The 21,664-nt window shown below is 39.0% G+C and overlaps 1 protein-coding gene across 1 annotated transcript in view; it reads left to right on the plus strand.

Moving 5' to 3' along the window:
• The first annotated feature begins 28 nt into the window (after positions 1-28).
• The window catches only part of AIG1 (androgen induced 1), a 126,089-nt gene continuing 104,453 nt past the window's right edge, over positions 29-21,664 (plus strand). Inside the window, exon 1 of the mRNA XM_026845880.1 lies at positions 29-272. Within this exon, the coding sequence (XP_026701681.1) occupies positions 132-272 (141 nt within the window). The 5' untranslated portion in view covers positions 29-131. The remainder of the gene's footprint in view (positions 273-21,664) is intronic.

Below are 21,664 nucleotides of genomic sequence, written 5' to 3' on the forward strand. Positions count from 1 at the left end.
TGTATAAGAGACAGGTGCGGAGGCGCTGGGAGTCCCTCCCGCACACACACACGCACACACACACGCACACACGCGGAAGCGCACCCCGGCCTGGCTCGCAGCCCGCCGCCGCCCCGGCGCAGCCGTGCAACATGGCGCTGGTGCCCTGCCAGGTGCTGCGCGCCGCCATCCTTCTGTCCTATTGCTCCATCCTGTGCAATTACAAAGCCATTGACATGCCCGCGCATCAGACCTATGGAGGCAGCTGGAAATTTCTGACCTTCATAGACCTGGTAAGTGCCCCCGGCGCCCGTGGCCCTGCCCCCTCCCTCAGGCTGCCGGTGGAACGGCCGCGGCCCCGCTCGGGCTCACCGCGGCCCCCCGAGGCGGCGGCCCTGCTCGACGGCAGCGCCATGAGGTGACCTTAAAGCGGGGACGGCGACATTTGTGACTCCAGGGCCGGCCGTGAGAGGAGACGGCCGGACACCGCGGCAGCGGAGCCCGGTGGTTTGAGCGGAGAAAGACACGGACAAAGCCGAAGGGCTGCTGCGTGTGAGAGGCCGTGGGGAAGGGGCGCCTGACGCCCCATCACCGCGGTGCTGATGCTGTGTTTTGCCTTCTTTAATGGCTGACAATAAACACCAGAACCTGCTGGTCCCGGCATCTGGCTGCCGGGGGCTGTCAAAATAGAAAACATGTCTTGCTCCCTTTGACCTTTCTGAGGAATCCAACTCCGACAGGTGCCAGCGTGTGAGAGCTGACACGAAAAATGTTGGACAACTCAACTTGCCGGACCCAGCTAGTTTTGGTTGCAAATCCATAAACGACCCTACAAAACAAAAGATGTTTCATTTCGTTTTTCTTCATAAGGGTCCAGATCTGGAACAGTCACAAGCATGCTGGCCTGCTGGAAGACACCAGGTGCAGGCCTGGGGCTGCTTTTGCCCTGAGCTTCCTAGCCTTGATGCCTCCACAACAGTGCTTCCCTAGTGCAGGTGGGAGGAAAGGGGGCGGGAGATCGGAGATGGGAGGAGAAACTTGGTGTCTGCTTCAGAAACACCATAGTCAGCTTACACCTAGTACTTAGATCAAAATAGGTTTTTTTCATTGGATCACAGGGTAAATAGGTGAGAAATTCTGCAGTTCCTACCAAGTTACAGAAAAGTCCCAAAATTCAAGTATTGCAGGACTTCCCAGTGATAAAACCCCTCTCAGAATCTCACTGTAGATTCACAAGTACTGCTATTGTTGCCTACTCATTTCATATCCAGTCAGTAGGTTGAGTTTGTGAGTTTGGAGACCAAACTCAAACACTGTTAACCTGGCAGGTCAAGTGTCCAAATTTCTGTATTGGGATTAAGCTAAGGTTCAATGAGGCCCATATTTTGTTTGGAGGGAAGCAGCACCTACTGTATTTTGCATTTAGCCAGGATAATTTTTGTGTTGGGTGCCAAAACTTTGCTGGATTGCTGAGTATCCACAGCTATAACTAGTGATTTTACTGTGAGCATCTTAAGGCCTGTTGTTTTACTGGAAGGCAAACTAGAATATGGTTGGGGTTTTTTTTCTTTCCTTTTGGGCTGCTGAACAGTACTGTCAGTAATATTAGCTGATAGAGGTTAGCATCAAGTCCCAGTAAGTTAGGGGGGAACTGTTGACTTTAGTGGCAGTTGAATTGGAAGCAAACCAACTAAAGCTAAAAGTTGATGATCTTGTCTTTGAGTCTTCTTCACCTTTTTCTCTATTCTAGTCCTGACGGTCACTTGAGGATCAAGTGACCTAAGGCTGCCATGCAGTGAAAATAACATCTGACAGTATGTGATATTCATAATTTCTCAAAAATTACTGCCTGCTGTCTGTGGCAAGTTCATGTGGACTTGCCCATCAAAGCACACACATGGTTCAGGCTACTTCTGTCATGGCCCAAAAGGGCAAGGGTAAATAGTGCTTTGTAAAATGTCTACAATAGTTACCAACTGTATTTAGTCATTTCTGTCTTTTAGCTAATAGTTGTCATGTGTTTCTCATAGTCAAGTCAGATAGTTGAGAAAAGGTTAGTAGTTCCTTACAGTCTTCAATCCTTCCATGTAACACACAATTCAAGGACTTGAATGCCTTTCTTGGTGATTAGCCAGCACACAGACCTCTCCACTTCCTGACAGTATTTATTTATGTCCATATGGCCCTGGTAGCATCTTATCTAAGCAAATCTGTATCTTTCTGTCTCTTGGAACAACTGGGAGACTTGAAGAAACAAAACCTGTTAAATTCCTGAGGAGGATACCAGGAGGTGTGGTTAGAGGATGTTAGGCATATTTCCAAAATACTGTATGTTGACTTAAGTCTTGAAAAGCTCTTCCATAAGTTTCAGTTTCCTCAACCATGTGCAGTGTGCCTGTGTCAGTCACATTCAAAGGCTGTCTAGACAAAATACCATCAATGCCAGAGTCTTGGCAGACGTGAGTGCTTGCTACAGATTGTACCTCCACAAGCAGAGATTTCATCTTTGACATCACAGAAGCACGTAGAAGTTCTGTTTCCAAAAAATGCTACCAGTTTTTGAGAAAAGTGAGTTTATGACTTGAATCTGAGAAGTAATTTTTTTATTTTTTTAATCTGTCCATTTGTAAAAGGACATTCCAGTCTCAGCATCAATAAATGTCTTCAAGATTTAGGTAGCTGGCTTTGCAGAGGTGCTGTGTGAAATGATTTACACTTATCTGCAGGCAATATAATTTTGAGTTGAATTATTAAAAACTTGTAGTTTGGACTCTAAAATACAAGACATGGTAAAGTATTCTAAATGTATTCATTGAAGAGTAGACTTACATCCCTCACACTGTTTACAGAAGTTGAGCATTATGAGGAAGTTGCTCAAAACAAAGCTAAAGACTGTAATATCCCTGTAATGTCCGTCTATAATATTTAGGATGTTCATACCTACATAAGATTTTCTTGGATGCTAATATTCATGCTTAATCTCTCCTGTCCTTGAATTAAGAAGGAAAGTAAGCGCAGCTGATTACTTCTTTAACTGCTGTCATTCTGATGACTCAGTTTTTTTGCAGTTGCGAATGTGGTGGCAACATTCCTAAAACACCTATGTTAGTTAAGTATTTTTCTGGTTTATGAGGCAATGCACTGGAAGTATGTTTTGCTGTTACACTGTTATACTGGTAATGCTTCTCACTGTTGTTGCTAACAATCATTTCTCCACTTCAGACTTTCTCCCTGGTATGGAGAGGTGGTAGATACTTATCCTGCTTATTCAAAAGATGGTAAAGATATCTGCCTAGTACCTGTGGATTCCAAAACACTTCTGAAAAGAGACCAGTATCTTTTTTGTCATTTATAGAGTGGGAAACTGAGGTACAAAGAGGTTAAGAGTTGCTACCCAGATCAGTCAGTGGGCCCAGGAGATCTGATTATTGAACTGAACATTCAGTCTAGTTCAGAACTACATGTTGCTTTCATTTAGCCTCAACACAAACCAAGCCCTGATGTTAGTTCCTGGGAAAATGACAAAGAACTGGATTCAAACAGGATATTTCAAGAGGTGTGCTTAAAATTTCTTGTATAGCTGTCTTTGGCAGATTCACCATTTTAGGCTTTATTAGTGGACTGCTGTAGGACTTCACTGTCCAGCATCACAACCCATAAATTCATTGTTGAACCTCATAGTTGAAAGTTAAGTTAGGGTGAAAATGGTACCAGTACAAAATGATTCTTTGCAACAAGTTTGTCAGCTGTGTAAGTCACTCAGAAATTTTCCCTACTTGTACCACTCTTTATTCAGTACTCAAAGTAGCTGAATTAAAGGTAATAGTACTTGAATTAAAGATAACTAGGTCACCCTGCATACACTGCAGTCACACACCTGCCTTTATAATGCATATTGAGGGATCTGTTGCACCAACTTGTCTAAAACGGCAGGACGCTTGCTGTCTCAAGGGTTAAGGTCTTCTTTTTCTCTTGGCTCTCTTAACAGTTCAGAGAAAGCAAAAACAAATAGAATTTGTATTCTGGAATAAAATGGAGCCTGTGGGTGCTGAAAGAAGTCCAGTTCTCCTTCTTATGTTTGGGTGTGTGTGATGATTTGCAGAAAAGTAGCTTAAAGTAAGTATGTATCTCCTTAGTAAGAGATGCACTGGTCTAAATAGCTTCTAGTTTTCGTTGTGCAGTTTCTGTGAAAACCTCATTCCTCGAAGCTAGAGTAAACCAAGATACTATTTCACATACATATGCATGCATTAACAAAATACTGTTTTGTTTTTTTCTTTCAATCTTAAGGTCTCTCTGATAGGCTGAACAGGGTAGTTACAGAGACAAAAAGCAAGGCTAGATTTTTGGAAGCAGTCTTAAGTTTTATGTTTTATGATTATGATTAATGATCCTGTTTTGAATAACAGAATGTTAGTGTGGGTGTTCATATGACTTGATTCAGGGCAGCCAGAGCTAGAGAGGAATTGATTTTGCTCATATATAAATCTACCTGTCCTTATACTTTTATTATTCTCTTGAAAGAAATAGCAGGATGTCCGTGTATGAACTTTTATACATTGTCTGGAAGACTGAGTTCTACAAAACCAGGTATAAACTCTGTTCCCAGCACATTTTTTTGCTAGTACATGTTGTGTTTGTTTTGCAGAAAATGCATTCAGATTTAGTTTAAATAATGATCAGAACTTAGTTCGGGTTTTGTCTTTGGAAAATTTCAGAAGGGCATGCTTGCAATAGGACTAGAAACTAGAGTTGGTAGATTTGTAATTTACTTATTTAGTGTATTTAATTGCTTATTAAATTATATGAGATATGGTTACTAGACAACAAAAAAAGATATCGGCTTAACAAAGCATGACTAAAAATTTTAGATGGTTTGTGCCCAGTTTGGATTTAATCATGCTGGTAGGAAATAAAATAACCAAAAAATGTCAGAGGCCAGAAGATTCAGAATTAAGGAATAATAAACTGTGCCACTGGTGTGGTATCTAAAGTTGAGCAAGTTTTGTTGCTAACTGTATGGAACCACAACACAGAGGACAAAAGTAAAAACACATTCCACACTCTATGGAATATAACTATGACTCTTTTTCCAGGATTTCCTTTAGTACAGTGAATTTCACCTTCTGCTTTCCTCTTTCATCATGTGTAAAGGTACCTTGATATTAAAGTGTTTTATGGCTTTTGGGTGAAAAGATTACAGAAGTGTAAAATATTATTATGTATTATTCCCAGAGGTAATTCATCACCATGTCTAAATATCTCAGTGTTGTTAGTATAACAGAGAATACAGTCAATGGAGTGTTTATCAGTTTACAGAGAAAGAAAGGGATTACTTTTTGAGGAATAACAAGGTGAGGTTTCTTAATGGTGCTTAATGTATTTGAGAAAAAAGGCAATGTAAGGAAGCCTTTTAATAACTTTGTGTTTTGGTGTTTTCTTTTTCCCTCTCAGGCTGTAAACATGTCAGAGAAACAGTAACGTATAGTGCCGTTGATGCAGTAATAAAAAATGTAATAGAATCATCGTTTCTTACTCATAGACCCATGTTTTCCATTTGCTTATGGTAGCTCTGTTACAAATTGAGTGGAATTTGAGCACTACATTGAAGAATTCCATTTTCACATTGCATTAGCATGTCTTTATTTTACAATTGAACATATGTTAATATGTTGAACATTTAATTTGGGAATTCTTAGGAAAGTTACAGCTGTCTTGAAATATTTGTGTTGGCAGAAGGGTTGGCAGGGGAAAGGAGGAGAGTGGAAGGGAAGAGAAATGGGGATCACTTGCTATGGTGATAGATTTAACTAATGTCAGTAATATTATTTTACAACTTGGGAGTATGTAAGTGATAGGTAACAGTGCTGTGTTTTAAGCTAGTGTAAAGTCTGTAGAGTTTTGCCAGAACAGTTTCGAATTATGACAGCTTCAAGAAGTTGGTTTAGTAGTTTTTCTGTTCCCCTTAAAAAAATCCTGTATTACAGTTGAATGATTTTCTTTACTGTTTTATTATAGTGGTTAAGGATAACTCAGATAATCTTACATGCCTCCATATGGCAAAATTGAGAAATATTTTAAACAATTAAACAAGGACAACACATCTACTATTCTATGTTAGTGTTCTGTGTTGAAGTCAGAGTTGCAGTTCTAGTCTGTCCTAATTTGTTGTGAATATTAAGTATATTACAAAATATTTAATCAATGTATTTGTGACCTTATATTTGTGTTATCTTAGTGAGGCCATGTAAGTTTATGCAATAAATAAATTTTGAGAGATCTACCTTCTTAAGTTGTAGTAAAGAACCTATCAAATAATATTCTTAACTAATACAGGAAATTGCCAACAGTGTTGTAGATTAAAAATATTTTTAATAAAAATCAAATTCCACTTGAATCTTTGCAGTTACATCAACCTGAGGATGTACAAAGACTTGTAGGATAGAAGTCCATGTGGGTAGCTACTTGTTTTGTCCTTAGACTGAAAAAAGGAAAAACTTGATCACCCTATCTGAAAATGGGGAAATGCTCACATGATAAAAATCTTTTATTATCAGTGTGATGGAAATTTGAAATGTGCCAGTATGTCACCATACAACAAAATAGGAAGTTGTTTAAACCTATAAATAGAAAAAAAGAACCTTTATGAAATTACAAAACCCCAACATTCTACAGAAGTTTGCAGATTTAAACAAAGTAAAAGCACTGTAAAAAGTAATAAAACAAAGTTGAAGAAACAGTATCTGAATCTGAGGCCAGGTATGCTCACATTACATGTCCAGGGGTACGTATGGCACCTTAGTTAGGAACAAAATTGACAAATCCTTGGCTTATTTGAAGACTGAAGTGAAGGACAGGCTCCTTGTTTACTCTTTGAATGGGTGAATATGAAAAGCTTTCTTCCTTCTAATGAAAGCTTTTTCGAATTTTGCCTTATTTACTTGCATTTATTTGAATAACTATGTTTTCCCCATACCATATTTTCAAAAGCTCTGAATTTATTATTAGTCTTCAAAGCCTTATGGCCTTTGTTCTATTACTTTTACTATGTATGATGCAAGATTTTTTCAACTTGACATAGTTAAATTTGCTCCCACTGAAAAAGCTGTGTTTAACTTTACTAGGTGGAAAAGTTAACTGAAGTCTGAAGAAAAAACAAAATCAGTTGGAAACTGAAATAAAACTTCCAGCCTTTTCAGAGAGGAAGAAACTAAAGTAAATTAAAATTTCTAAGCATGTTTTGGTAAGATTTAAAAACAAGTCCCTCTTCCAATTAGAACTGTGATTAAGCATTTAGAGGGTTTTCATCAGCATTTTGTCAGTTACCTCAGGATATTTTACATTCTCTTGGCATATAGTTGGCATTGCTTTTTGGGGTTTTTTTTTGCAGTATACTGCAAATTTAGAGATTCTGTTGTTTGGAAACAGGTTAAGCTCTTGTGAAATGCTAGGAGAAAATTGGAACCTGATTTTCATTTGTATGAAAGCTCCTTCTGGCAGCTTAGGTAAGTCCACACTATTTTCCCTCAAGAGTTTGAAAGACACATTTGAATGCCTCTCATTGCGTTCCCTGAACATCTTGCCTTGCCACTGCCCTTGCAAGCAGACTGTTTACAGTAAGATTTCCAAACAAGTACTTTCCAAAGTGTGAAATTATATAATAATTTCCACTTAGATCTATGTGCAGCTGAGCTCAGGTATTTTTGCTACAGTTGTCTGTCACGTTAGTTGTTTCAGAGTGCTTGAGGACTCTCTACAGTATAGTTTAAAACAAAACTAGTGCCACTGGACTTTTACTAGCTGAGTATTAGGTGTCCTGGTAAAGAGTAGAATGTGCAGAAGAGCAGAACATCAAATCCTTTGCTAATTCCTTGCTAACTTGTAAAGCATAGCACAAGGGGCGATAGGTTTTTGCAATGAATTAGTTCAAGTGAAACCATTTAAGAAGCAGAATCTTACCTCTACAAACGTTGCTAGATGCTTCACAGTGTTTGAGTTGGTTGTGCAGGGACTGAACAGAGAATTTCAATTTTACTCTGTTAGGAATTGATTGGCTCATTTTTGGTTTTAATCACTGCTGTCTATATTTGTACATTTTTGTTAAACATCGCTTGTTCTGTCTGTACCTGAGGGTAAATTTACTCCCCCCCCCGCCCCTCTATTTGCATATATTTTATCAGGTGTCTTGAAGCCTGCTGGTCCTGCCAGCACATAAGTAACAAATTTTTATTTATTACTGTTGCTAGTATTATTAGAATTCAGTAGGAGTTGGAGTTCCACATGCAGAGCACAGGTGGCATATGTTCCTAAATGTACTTGATCAGATGCAAAAGGAAGAAAAAGAAACTGCTGACTTAAAATGCTGCTGTATAAATTGATAAAATGCATGAATGCAAAAAGGATGTTTTCTCTGTGAGATGCTTAACAAGTTTCTGGCTGAAGTGGTGGAAGCATTTCGTACAGCTAATGTTCAGGCTAGCGTCTCTGTGTGATCCTGAGGCACTGCAATAGGACCCTTGACCCTAGAGAAGATGCAAGTTGTTTACGGCTAGTGCTTGCACAGGCTCAGCTCTGTAAAGGGTACAAGTAGAGAAGGTGGGAGAGAAAAGAAATTTCCAATAGATCACAGCACTTTGTACCTGGGGTGGGTAGGTGAGAGAGTGCACCATGGTAATGAGCCTTATGTTGTGACAAACTGGTATTTAGGTATTTGACTGACGGGTATAAGGTTGAAGTGAGTGAAAACTAGGGGTGGAGATACAGAAGTGGCTGTTGTTTCTCGGTTAAACCAGCATGAGTTAGCTGCCTCAGACTTCCTCCCTTTCCTTGTCCTCTCCCTCATTTTCTCTTCCCACACACCGACCCACTTCTGACACACCGGTGACATGTCACCACTTCCCTGCACATAACTTGCTTGGCTTAGCATGCTCCTGCTCAGCAGAGAGCGCTTACAAAACTTTGTCCTTCGTTAGAAGCCATATGCACTGACAGATGCAGAGGTCCCCATTTGCTGTTCACTTAAGCTTACAAACAAATTGAAACTCCATGCTGTGAAAACTTTCTTGACCTGTGTTCCAAGAACTGTGAATTTGCATTAGACACAATAATTATCTGCATTCCTGTAGGTCCCGGGAAGTGAGTCCTAAGAATATGCAAGTCACAAAGGAAACCTCTACTGTGTGGACCTGCTGCACAGCATTGTACTTTCAGGAGGCTGAAGGGGCTTTGGGGTGTTTGGAGGAGGATATGCATCTTTGTGTATATGTTTGACATAATAGTTATTTACTTACGCTGCACGTAATTTGAAAATATTGAATTGTTCATAAAAGCTACTCTGTTCTATAGTGCCTCCATACACTCTGCACTTCTAAGGGTAAATTGGCCTGCTACTACTGAAGTCAGTTTACGTGACCAATTAATAAACCATGGATAGAAGGTTACAGTGGTTTGAGGTACTAGATGCTGTTAAGTTTTTGAGTGTCAAGGAACTCTAGCTAACCAGAGAGCGCAGATAGCTTTTGGGTCAACTGTATCATGACCTACCATGGCTAGAAAGGGATATTCCTGTATTTATTAAGAAGTTAATGATGTTTCTAATTCTAACATATTATTATAGAAGATTAGTATTCAAATCTGCTTGACTCAATGCCAGTATAATTTCAGAAGCTAAACACCTCTGAATTTCCAAAGATTATATTCTATGCCATTAAGTCATATGGCATTTCAGGCTAAGTTTTATTTTCTTTTTCTCATGGTTTGGGGCAGAAGTCACTAAAATGATTTTGCCAAATTAATTCAAAGCTGTTTTGTTCCCCATTAATTATGAGGCTGAGTTAAAATTGACATGTATTTTATGAGGATGCATTTTAGAAAAGGATGGAGGGACCTCTTGTTACTTGGGGATTTGAGCCAGTGGGATCTGAACTTGTGGATTTTAAAATTCAGCCTACAACATGCATGACAATAACAACCAACAATAAGCAAAACATGAATGTCTTTGACAGTGTGCAAGAGATGATTCTGTTCATCCACTGCTGGCTTTGTGAATGAAAGTGCTCCCACTTTGCCCTGATCCATTCTGCCCCTTATCACCCAGACAGGTTCCTCAGTTACAGGCTGCTGTTTGCTATCTGTGTTTTCTGCCTTTTTTTCCTTAGAGGAACCTGCCTGTGCAATATCCCTTTCCCCATTCCTTCTATTCTCTTCTTACTAAGCACAGTCTTGTGATCTTTCAGCTCTGTATCACAATTCCAACTGCACACCCAGTCATCTTCCAGAAGCCTGTATTTTCCTGTCTAGTGCTGCTTTTCTTGTCCCCACAGTACTCCTTATACTCTTTCTTCCCATCATTCACACATGCTATCGTTTCTCCTGGCTCATCCACTGTCTTACGTTGTCTTCTGCATCCTCACCCTGTCCTCCCCAAATACCAGACCTACTCAGTGTCATTCTTTTGTCTTTTTAAAACACTCTGTGTAGAACTGAAACAATGAAGAATAGGTCATCTTCCATCAGAAAAGCTTGATTTTGGTGTGGTGATAACCTTAAAGAAACTGCTTTCGAAATTACGCTATTACATAAGGCTCTTAGCTTTGCTTTCTGTTTTTGAACAAGTTTTTAAGCATGCTGGTTACAGGAAAAAACTCCCATAATGGATCATGATCCTAATGTTTATTATGGTGTCAAAATCTTGTCACTTTTTGATAGTCTGCCATTCAGTTTTTCATGACAAATTTTCCAATTCAGAAGCAGGTCCTTGATAGCAATTGATATTTAAGTTGGCAAATCAAAATAATGTATGGAATCAGCAATCAATATTTATTTAGACATTTTCCGTCTTTTCTTTTTTTGTAATTTATATATTTTAAGTGAAATGCTGAAATAACTTCTATTGTACTTTATATTTCCTAATAAGAAAGCTTACAATAATATTGTGAGGTTTGAAATCTACTGCATTCAGTGAAATGAACAAAAATATTTTTAAACATTGCTTAGCTTTTCAGCTATTACTGTGATTAATAGAAGAAGCTTTCTTTTTTATTCATGTGAACATACAGAAGTATTTTTCCTTGTTTGTGTGGGTGGATTGGGAGTGCATGCAGACATACCTGTTAAAATTTAGAAGCAGAGCAAGAGAAAAATCTGCATTTCACAGTGGTAACTTTCTACTCATACCTACATGAAAGCACACTCATTCATGTTAGGGGTTGCCTGATGGAGATGAGCCTGCCATGGCTCTGTGCCCCTACATCCAACCAGTAGCAGGGCTGAACACATGCCCAGTAGGCACACAGAAAACCAGAAGTATAAAATCAGGTTGCTAAAATGTAAGTCAATACAAATAAAATTCTGACTGGACTAGGTGGTTTAGATTCAATAATGTCTTTTAAGATATGTCAGCCAAATAATCAAGTGCTGGCTGGAACAGGGAGGGCTTAACATGAGACCCACCTAGGGTCTGTAGCCTGCCTGGTTAGCTGTCCTGTGCCCAGCACAGGGGTGGGCTGTGGGTTGGGTGTGGTGTTCTGATGGGAGCACTTTGGTCTCGATGCCACTTTTTGCAGGGAGTCCAACCCTGCCAGGGGGTTTGATCCATGTGGCATGTTGTTGGAACCAGTGCTCACAACTGCCTCATGGTAAAATGTCACATAAGGTCTGTGGATCTTTCAAAGCTCTTGATCTACAGAGGTATTTTGGCCTTACCTCTGGCAGCTAATGTGAAGGTATTCAATCTGTATTATCCACATTCATTCTGCTTAGTTTGCAAAGGAGTTGAGGTCAGACTTCCAGTTCTGAGTGATACTTAGCATCCACACCATACTACATGTGAGTTAGAAATATGTTTCCAGCACCTTGCAAGATAAGACCATAAAGTATTGAAGGGTTGGGGTTTTTTTTTTGATGTCTCTTCTTGTGTGATTTTAAGTTTAGAAATTGTTAATTTCTTCCAGATGGGAAGAAAACTTTAGAAAAAGTATTTCAAATTCATTGTTTCAGTGCAGTTCGACTAACCATGTGAAAAAAAGACATTTGACTTTTTTCATTAAGATACTTGGACAAAATTACATTAAAAAGGAATCAGATGTTGCAATGAGAAATTGTTATTCAGAAAAAAATTTGCTAGCTGTATTAATAGAAAACTTGTTTTGTTTTCCTTTAGCAGGGGCAAGACCAATGTCATGAGAGCAACTGAAAGTTGCAACTTACTCATAAATGTTACCCTTAATTCATAGGAATTGTACCTGTGCGGTGTGAGATAGTGAAAGCAAACTTGAATTTTAAATATAAAAGTGAAAGTCAGGAGGGGGGGGGGGGGGGGTAGGTTTTGTTTGTTTGTTTTTTGCTTTTTAATTAGGTACATCCTGATTGCAGGGATTAATAAGTATTTTGAAGAAGTAACGAAATAATGATAATAATATGGTACAAGCCAAGTCCACTTTTTTTCCCTCTTAGAGCTGGTTATTTTGCTTGTCTTTGGTCTTGTGATCAGTGCATGTGACTAAACAGTGTTTGCCAGACAAAGTGCCGTGATGGAGGTAAACCTGTTTTATGATATGCTTATTTGTGTGGTGTGCCTCAGTCACAGTGTATTTTCAGACAAGGTCTCTTTGGCTAGGTTGTAGTGCAGACAGTCATGAGCTCTCGTTCTGAATCACTCCAGTGTCTTCTGTACCTTTCAGGGTGCTGGCCTGGAGCATATATATCTTGTGTGAGAAAAGATGTATCCTTGATATTTACAATTCCATACAGTAAACTGACCTTTTTAAAGGACTCTTTTTAAGCCAGGTAGATGGGGATTCAGCATTATGAATCAGACCTGGAACAGCCCCATCTTTTATTAATATAATGTCTCCTGATTTACTGCAGGAAGCCACTGAAATGATTAAGTGTACCAGCAGTCTGCATAAAATGCCTGGGTGACCTCCAAAACACTATGACAAATATAAAAGAAAAATTTAAAAACCTGTATGATCCACTTCAGGAAAATTAAGGCCATATCTCAGTTTGTTGGAAATGCTGTTTAAAGTAGGAAGACAGGTAGTGGCTGCCGAGTGGCGGAAGATCTTGGGCACATCTCTTTCCATATGACCTAAAATGAATGAGTACTCTGGGCAGAAAGAATCCTTCCATTGGAGTTTGCTTTGCGGTTTTCCTCCTTGGTGGTCTTCCCAAAAGAAAGCGTAAGTAAATAGTATAAACAGTTGAAGAGTGATTATCCCAAACAGCCAATCGTGTCTGTTCTCTTTATGGATACTTATTTTTGTACCATCTCCTTCGTTCTCCATCTTCCAAGAAAGAAGCAATGCACATGTAAATGGAGATTTTGTGATTTCTCTTTAGGACAAAATTAATAAATCTTGGTAGCAAGTATCTTACTAAAAGTAAAATTGCTTTGTATTCTCATTTTACCTTTTATTAAGATCTCAAAGTATTTAGGAAATATTAGCTAACTAAACCTTAAACATCTCTCTGAAGAGAGGCATGATTTAAACCAAATGCAAACCCAGCATGGAAGACACTGAAATTGGCTGGATATATAGTCATTAAAATCCATAAGGAATTACCTTAGCTGTGTGATCCATATGTTAAAACATTGTTAATCTTAGGTGATCCAGGAGGTGATCTGTGGGACAGAGGCTGCCCATAGATTACTCCTATTCAGCCTTTGGGGCTTTTTACAGGGTGTGGTGGGCTTGAGTTGAGACTGGCTGTTCAAGCAGCACTGTCCAGATAATCGGACATCACCTCCAGTCTGCCCAGTCTCACCCAGTGACTCAGTTGCTGCTACTGTGATCTGCAAAAAGATGGGAAGTGCGTGGACATTGCCATCAGGTGTGAACGAAGGAAGGCACGTGCTACTGCTTGGTGGGCAGGAGTAACCTGACTCCACACTGGCTCCTGTTTTGGCCCCTCCAAGATGAGAGCAATATCCTGTCTTGTCCTCAGCCTTTCCCAGTGTTGCAGCAGACACTGTCCTCAAGCCCTGCCTATCCAGCTGCTGCAGAGCAAGAGATAGGGAGAGGCAGAGTGGTTGTTGGTGGATGTAGGAAGGTGCATTTGATGATACAGGAAGGGTGAGCTGAGTCCAGGCTGCTGCTGAGGGAGAAAGGAGGAGATATAGCTATTTAAATGGTAGAATGTAGGCTGCTGCCACGGGTGCAGAGTGGGTGGTTGCTGCAGCAGAGCATCATAGGTAGGGATAGCTGCAGCAGGGAGAGGTGACCTTCAGGAGAAAAGAAGAGGCCCCAGACTGGAGAACTGGCCCCTGTGTATGCTGAGTTCAGGGCATCTTCAGTCTGCAACAACTGCGGGGATTATTGCCATGTTTCTGGACAGAAGGAGGTGTACCTGCACTGTGTAGTACGTGCGGCATAAATGAAGAATCACTGGGAAATGTTGAACCTGCTGGGTGTATACTGTGAAGTTAATTCCTGTGTGAGCAGTAGGTGTTTATCCAGTAGAACCAGGCATTCAGCAGCCTGGACAAGTACCATGAATCCTCACATGCTTCCTGGAGACAGTTTCTATCTGGAAAGAGGGAAAAATGAATGCAGGGTAGCTCAGACCTACACAGTGAACATGTAGGTTAGCATGGGGGCTTCCACCCACCTGACCTACTTGTGAAACAGCTTCTTTTCTGAAATAAACAGCGCAGTATCATCCCTGCCTGTTTGAGTAGGATGTGTATTTCTGTTGGCTGGAAGAAAGGAAGGTACAGTTGTCAAGCCCAGATGGAGGCTTTGAAATATGCATGATAGTGGCAGCTGTGTGTGGGAAGAATGACTTGAAGTGTGTTGAGAAGGAGGAGGCTTGTTTACTGTGCTACTGTCTTCATGTAGCTGCGGAGTTGAATGGAGAGAGAAATGAGGAATGTGTTTCATGTCTGTGGATTATTACTTCACTGTGCTGGACAGGTTTTTTTCCAATATTAATTATTTGTTTGAAAATTCATAAAGGATCAGTGAGTTGCAGTGAAGATTACAAATAAGTATTGTCAGTGTTTCACCAGTCCCAGATCCTCATAGATCAAGGCCACTTTCCTGAGCTGGGCCTTTCTGCTTAAGGGTCCTTCTCAAAAGCTGAGCTGAGGCAGCTGTGTGCATGCTTTGGAGAGGAACATGTTGTTGTGGCAGCCTTCCCGATCTTCAGTTTTGTGTGTCCCTTTATTTATTAGCATATTTTGTAGTCTGTGGTTGTACCATTGCCTATGTACCGCTGGCCTTTGTGCGGGAGAGTGAGGTCAGGCTGCATGCCTTCCTCTCCCTTGTAAAGGCAGCCCGTGAGGAGGTCCGGCTTTCACAGCTGTGGAGTGCTTCACCTTTCAGGAAAAAAGGCAGTGCCAACTCTAGCCCAAAGGTTTTGAGATACATAAGAGAGAGTGTGTATATATCTACTTAAGATTATATATTAAAGAAAGGAGGACATTGGGATATACAACAAAAAGTATTATATTCATGTGGTGAAGTGGAACATGAGTCACATTGAATCACAAACTCTCTTTGTTGTTTTTTTTTAAATTTATATTTTATGTTTACAGTTTTCAGTCATCTCATTAATTAACACTTTTCTGTGGGGAGAGTAAGGGTTTATGGCTTACTCTTTTTCTCACAAGAATGTCTTCCAAGCATGTTTTATTATGAGCACATTTTTCACATTCCCATCCCAGAGCGTGAAATTAATCTTTTCTGAGTAATTCCCTAGTATCTCTTTCAGCTGTGTGGCCTAAAATGGTCTTTGACTTAATTAAAGAAAACGGGCCTAAAAAGAAAGTATGAAGATGTAAAGTATTCTACTAGAGGCATGAGTGAACCCTCGTAACAGACGTCCAGAGTCAGAGAGTCAGTTTTGGTGTCAGCTGTTTTACTCTGCACTACGGCTTGATTTGTCCTGCGCTGGACCCAGCACTGGAAGCCTACCTTTGCTCTTTACACTCAGATAAGGTTGTGTGTCTGCTTCCGCAGAACACCAGTTAAACGTAGTATATAGCTTCCAGATACACCTAATTTTGAGAGTAGCAGCCATTTTAATCTTTAATGATATGACAATGACTTCCAAATTTTTATCATTTGAAAATCTACAGCCTAAGTGATTTGTCTGTTTTGAGCTTTAAACTTACAGCAGTCAGACCCACTTCCATTATAAACATCCTTCCTTCCCTCTTCATTTTCTGGCAGGTCTGCGAACAAACCATGCTTTGGACCTTTACCGTTTACCAAGTATGTCCAAGTATTTTATAGAGAACCACCATGACAAGAGGAAGCAATATTGATACTCATCCTGAATCTGACTTTTCCACAGCTTTATTTTTATGTCACCTCAACTGTGACACAGAACATTAATCTACAGAGCCAAAGTTAGTGGTCATCAAACATTTCGTGTAGCCATTTCTCAGAAAATTGAATAAATCTCTAAAAGCCAGTTTTCCTAAAGTCATAAAAGGAACTGAATTGATCAAAGTGTAGAACCATCAAAAAGGGAAATTTACAAGTGTTTGTTTCTGTGTTGGACAAACACAACATCTTTACAACACTTCAAACAGAAGATGTTGCTGCAAATGGAGTGTGAAAAAATTATCTGCTTAATTAGTAGTAAACAATCATGGCAGCAAAAGAATTTTAGGTGTTTATATTTTTGAGTAATCATAGTCCGAATTTGCTTCTGACAGTTTTACTTTGAAAATTGTGCTAGTTTTATTTTTGTTCTGCGCTCTTCCAAATGACGATTTAGTGCTTGAACCTCTGTGCATTCTTTATCCAGTTTTAAGGCCTCTAGCTTGCACCCTGTGCTGCCATTTACATCTTAGTAATATGAATGCACATCATTATCATTTGATATTGCTATCATCTTATCTTTACTTTGTATGTAGACATAGTTGAGATTGAAGGTTCAGGCATGGAAAATTAGACCAAGGCTGGATGAAGGATTTCTTCCAGTTAGAAATACATGTTTCATCTGTTAGGTAGACAAACTGAAGCACAGGGTAGACTCTCATAAATTTATTGTGCAACTTTTCCACTCATTGCCAGCATCCGCAACTGAAAATTATTATTTTCCATGATAGACTTCTCATATGGGCTTTATCAGCAAGAGGAAGACGCAAGTGGTGTTTATTTAAAGTGTGTATGCCTATATTTAAGTATGACCTTTCAAAGATGTCTATAAGGGAGGGAGGTATTCAAATCTTGAAGAATTTCTGCCAACTGTCTTCTATCAAGGGCAAAAGGATTGTTTAATGAGTCTTGTTCAGTCAAGAGTTTTGACTGTCTATTTCCAGAATGTCCTGAGCTTTAACATTTCATCAGTTAGTAAACTCTTTGGGCTTTAGTTTATCTATAGAATCTGACAATAAAATTAGTTATCACTGGATGATGTCATGAGGTATAATAAAATATGATTTTCCAGTGCTTTGTACCTTGTGCTATGAATTCTAGTAGGTTTCTTTTTCAGTTTCCTTTGAAGTCCTAGCCATAATGATAAAAGTTTGCATAGACTGCTGTAATAATTGCTAGCTGTAATTCTTCTTCACAGTTTCTTCAAATAAAACAGTAATACAATATTGTTCAACTGCACTGGAGAGTATTTCTCATCTTAGTATGTAATGTAGGATATGAAGCTAGCATTCACATATTTTATCATTCTGAAAATCAAGGAAGAATTAAAAGACAAAAACCAGCAACCTAATTTCACCTGACAGTGCATATAAGACTTGTTTATGGACCTTCAGGATGGCTTATCTGAAAGTCCTTCATATAGGCTTTGCATATTCATTTCATAGATTAGAAAAAAGTGAGATTTTTCAAAAACTTTGCTGCAGTTAAAGTTAGGCAGCCACTGGCCTTGCTCACAAGAACATTGCATACTTGTGAGATCCCACCCATAAGGTACTACAGGGCCAAACAAAGGAGGAGAAATAACAGGACATATAATGTGAATGGCCGAATCTTGTCTGTGAAGTGGCGTATGTATAGGATATGTAGGGTAGGATTTGTTGTAAGGGGGTAGCAGTCCCTCCTACCACAGTTTCCTTACTCTTGTTCTGTCTTTTAGTTGAATATATCTGTGCAGACCACAGTAGATGTGATTACGGTACCATAAACAGGCATTAAGATTCAGGGTTCTTTCTCTGGTTTTAAGGAGCAATGGTGAGGAACGGTACACTTCTTTTAAGGCTAGCCATTTTTTGAAGTGTACACATCTAAGATGCTAAACTGGAAGACTCCAGTATCCCAAAACAAACTGAAGCTTTGATTTCAGCCTTTACCAGCAACAGAAAAAATAACTCTGTGACTACATCCATATCTCGCCTCTGACATTTTAATCGACAGAAGACTCCACAAAGTGAAAATAAAACATTATCATCCTAGTTTGTTAGTTTCTTGTCAACATTGCACACAGATGCCATTGGCAACCCATGAAAATTCAAATCCTTAAAACACTCCACCAGTTGATAAGGCCTTTAGCCACTGGAAAGATTACCTGCAAAACTGTTAAGCCTTTTCAAGAAAATACATTAGCGCTGCATTTCGCATGCAGCTTGCCGTACAGATACTTAAGTGATAATTTTTTATTAAAATTGTACATCTTGGTTAAAAGCTGAGTTGATGTTAGTTTGCTGCTGACACCAAAACTTGGAAAGATCCAGGAAAAAATACCATGATGAGGAATTCACCAAAGAATGCATAGCATCACTTAATGTGAACTGAAAGTTGGACACAAGATGTAAGAATTCTTTCTATGACTGGGAAACAGTGGACTCTGAAATTACATGTAAAAATCATAACTATTGGTTTTAATGTCTTTTAGTTTCATGGAGAGAGAAGCAGATTTTGAGCAGTCACCAGAGACTGAAAGATCAGTCTGTGATTACATATGAAAAATCAAACAGGAGCTGTAAAGAGCAGCACTGATATGTAAGTGTGTATGTAAGAACTTCCTGACCTGTTTAGACAGCAAATGGCAATGAAATAACCAGATACTTGTCTTCATTTTTTCTGAGTGCCAGTAACAGATACATGCCTAAACATGTACAAATAGCTTGCCTTTATTGTAATAGATGAGTTGAGCCTAGCTAGTCTTTGCAGACGTTGCAGTCACAGAATGATCTCCAGTTTTAGATGGATGGCACAATCTTAACAGGGTTTTTTTCGAGTTGTTTCTATATGAACATATAAAATAGCAATCAGATACTATCATGTACATATTAGTGATATTATACAAATTTAACCTCAAATCTTCAGTGGATTTGTGTCCCCTGACTCCTTTTTTTTTCCCCCAAATTGAGTAACACATTTGAAGTCTTAACAACAAGGAGATACTTGTAGAAGACCAAGTACTAACTGCTGCAGTGTCTGTGCACCAGTATCCTTATGTGAAGCTTAAACCTATAACGACTATAGGAGAAGTTCTTCAGTGAATTGTGAAAACACTTCAGAAGTATGAGATTTTGTGATCATCTGGAGTCATTCTAGAGATATCTGTGTTTTGCAAACAAGATTTCAGTCCTTGACAAGGCTAAACACTTTCCCTAATGTGAAGCCCCAGATTTGATGTAGTCATAGTATCACTCAGGTTGGAGAGTAAGCCAGGAGGTCATCAACCCCTTGCTCAGATCATGCTCAACACTGATGCAGGTTTCCTAGGACTTTGTCCACCTGAGTCCTGACTAATAGATTGAAAACCTTCACTCTTTGACATGTTAATACTCTTCTAGAGTTACACATCCATCTCATTCTGTTGTAAGAACTGCTCAATCACATTGTCTGCTGAGGATCTCACTGGTGGTAATCCTTGTTGCTGGATGTGTGATAATGTAACACTCATAATCTGTCATGTATCCTGATACAGCATAGTTTTGGATATTTTTATCAGCACGGATTACGCATCCAGGTTACATCTAGCTGGAGCATGTGTTATTGAAGGTTTTTTTAAGATGAACCACACCACAGAACTACTGAAGGTAATGGTTAAGCACCAGATGTTTTTTGACATTAGTCGTCTCTGCAGATGCAGAGAAAGTATTTCTTCCTGTTATTCATTGGTTCAATAACTATTTCATTCACACAGAACGAAGAGAAATCATTTCACTGAGAAACCAACTGGGAGTTAAAAAGTAGGAAAGCTGGTTTTCCTCCTCCTCACCTGCGCATAACAATGAGGTGTGGGTGGATAATATCTACTACCTCTAAAATCTTGTAGGGTATGGTGAAAAGAAACACTAAATCTGGTTTTACTTACTACACAAACATTTCATTTGTTCAGTATGTCAGATTTAAATACATAATGTGTTGTTTTAAGCTTTTCTTTACATGTGCACCACATTTGAAGTAAGTTTATTTAGCTAGTTAAAACAAAACAGTTCAAAATTCTGCTTGGAGAAATTTTAGCATATTCCACCCTGTCACCAGTCATGATAATTATCTATCATAAATGAAATGAATGCATGATTTTATTCACCATTTTCTAGTATAATAAAAAATAATGAGCATAGCAAAAAACCATGCTTTTATTTCTTTAGGGGAAACATTTGCTGTTCTGTTACTTGGTTTTGGCCCTTACACGTCTGGTTAAATTTCAGAATACTAGAATCCTTTTTTCTGCCTGTGGCTGATTAGGTGGTTGCATTCAGTGTGACGTTTTTGCAATGCTCACACAGCAGCAGTGCCTTAGGCCTTATTTCTCTGGAGCTTTCTTCAGCAGGGGCTTCATCCAAAAATGGGAAGTCGTGTAGAATGTAGCAGTTTGCTTACTAAGTATATCTTGCCACAGAGAAATTGCTTTTGTTTTAGTTTTGTCCAGCTATGGTGGCACTTCCTGAGTTTTTTTGAGATTAATTTAAATAGTGGTTTGAGTTACAAAGCAGTAAATTGCTGTGGATTTGCCTGTTTTGCTCTTCGTTGCTCCTCCTGTGCAGTTACGCAACACTGAAGTTAACAGATATACTATTCTGCCTTCTTATGAAATGGCCACTGATAGGGAACATCTCAGTTGTGAATCTTACTGCTCTCTTTGATCTGAATAAATATGTTGACCTATAAGGAAAATCTCTTTTGTTAGTGCTTTTAAAAAGATTGCCATTAAGAAGAATTAATACATTTAAAACAGGGAAGCACACTGTATTGTTTCTGAGGACTGAACCGGACTTTGTTAAATATAGCCAGCAATCACTTTGTCTCTGCTTTCAGATTTTCTGTTGGTTTAAAAAAAAAAAAAATATGGCTTCATAGTGATATTACGGGATACAATCAATTTATACTGCCAAGTAATGTACAATGATACCATTAAATAGGCTAGTTTTTATCACAGTTCCATATAAAACCTTCTTTCTGTGTGACATTTTGAATCATATAAATAAAAGATGGATAAGAAACAAGTAGATCACCTCTTTGGTCCCTTATCAGTTTTAAGCTTCTCTAAAAGATGGTAAAGATCTGATAATACCAAAGAGAAAGTCCTCATCTGAAGCTGGCTGTCTGTGTGCATCTAGTGGCAAAATAAATGCAAATTGTCTTAAGTGCTTTAAAGTGGAGGCTAACCTAGAATGAAATGTGTGAGTGCCTTAAGATTCTTTCTCTGATTTCCTGAGTAGTTGTTTAGAGAGCCAGCTCTCTTAAATTTCTCTAATACTCTCTCCCTCTTCAGTCTGAAAACCTGGGAAGTAGGAACAGGGAAGAAAAAAAAAAAAAAG

The sequence above is a fragment of the Athene cunicularia genome (genome assembly GCF_003259725.1).
Source record: "Athene cunicularia isolate RWA chromosome 3 unlocalized genomic scaffold, athCun1 chr3_part1, whole genome shotgun sequence".
NCBI classification, from domain to species: domain Eukaryota; kingdom Metazoa; phylum Chordata; class Aves; order Strigiformes; family Strigidae; genus Athene; species Athene cunicularia.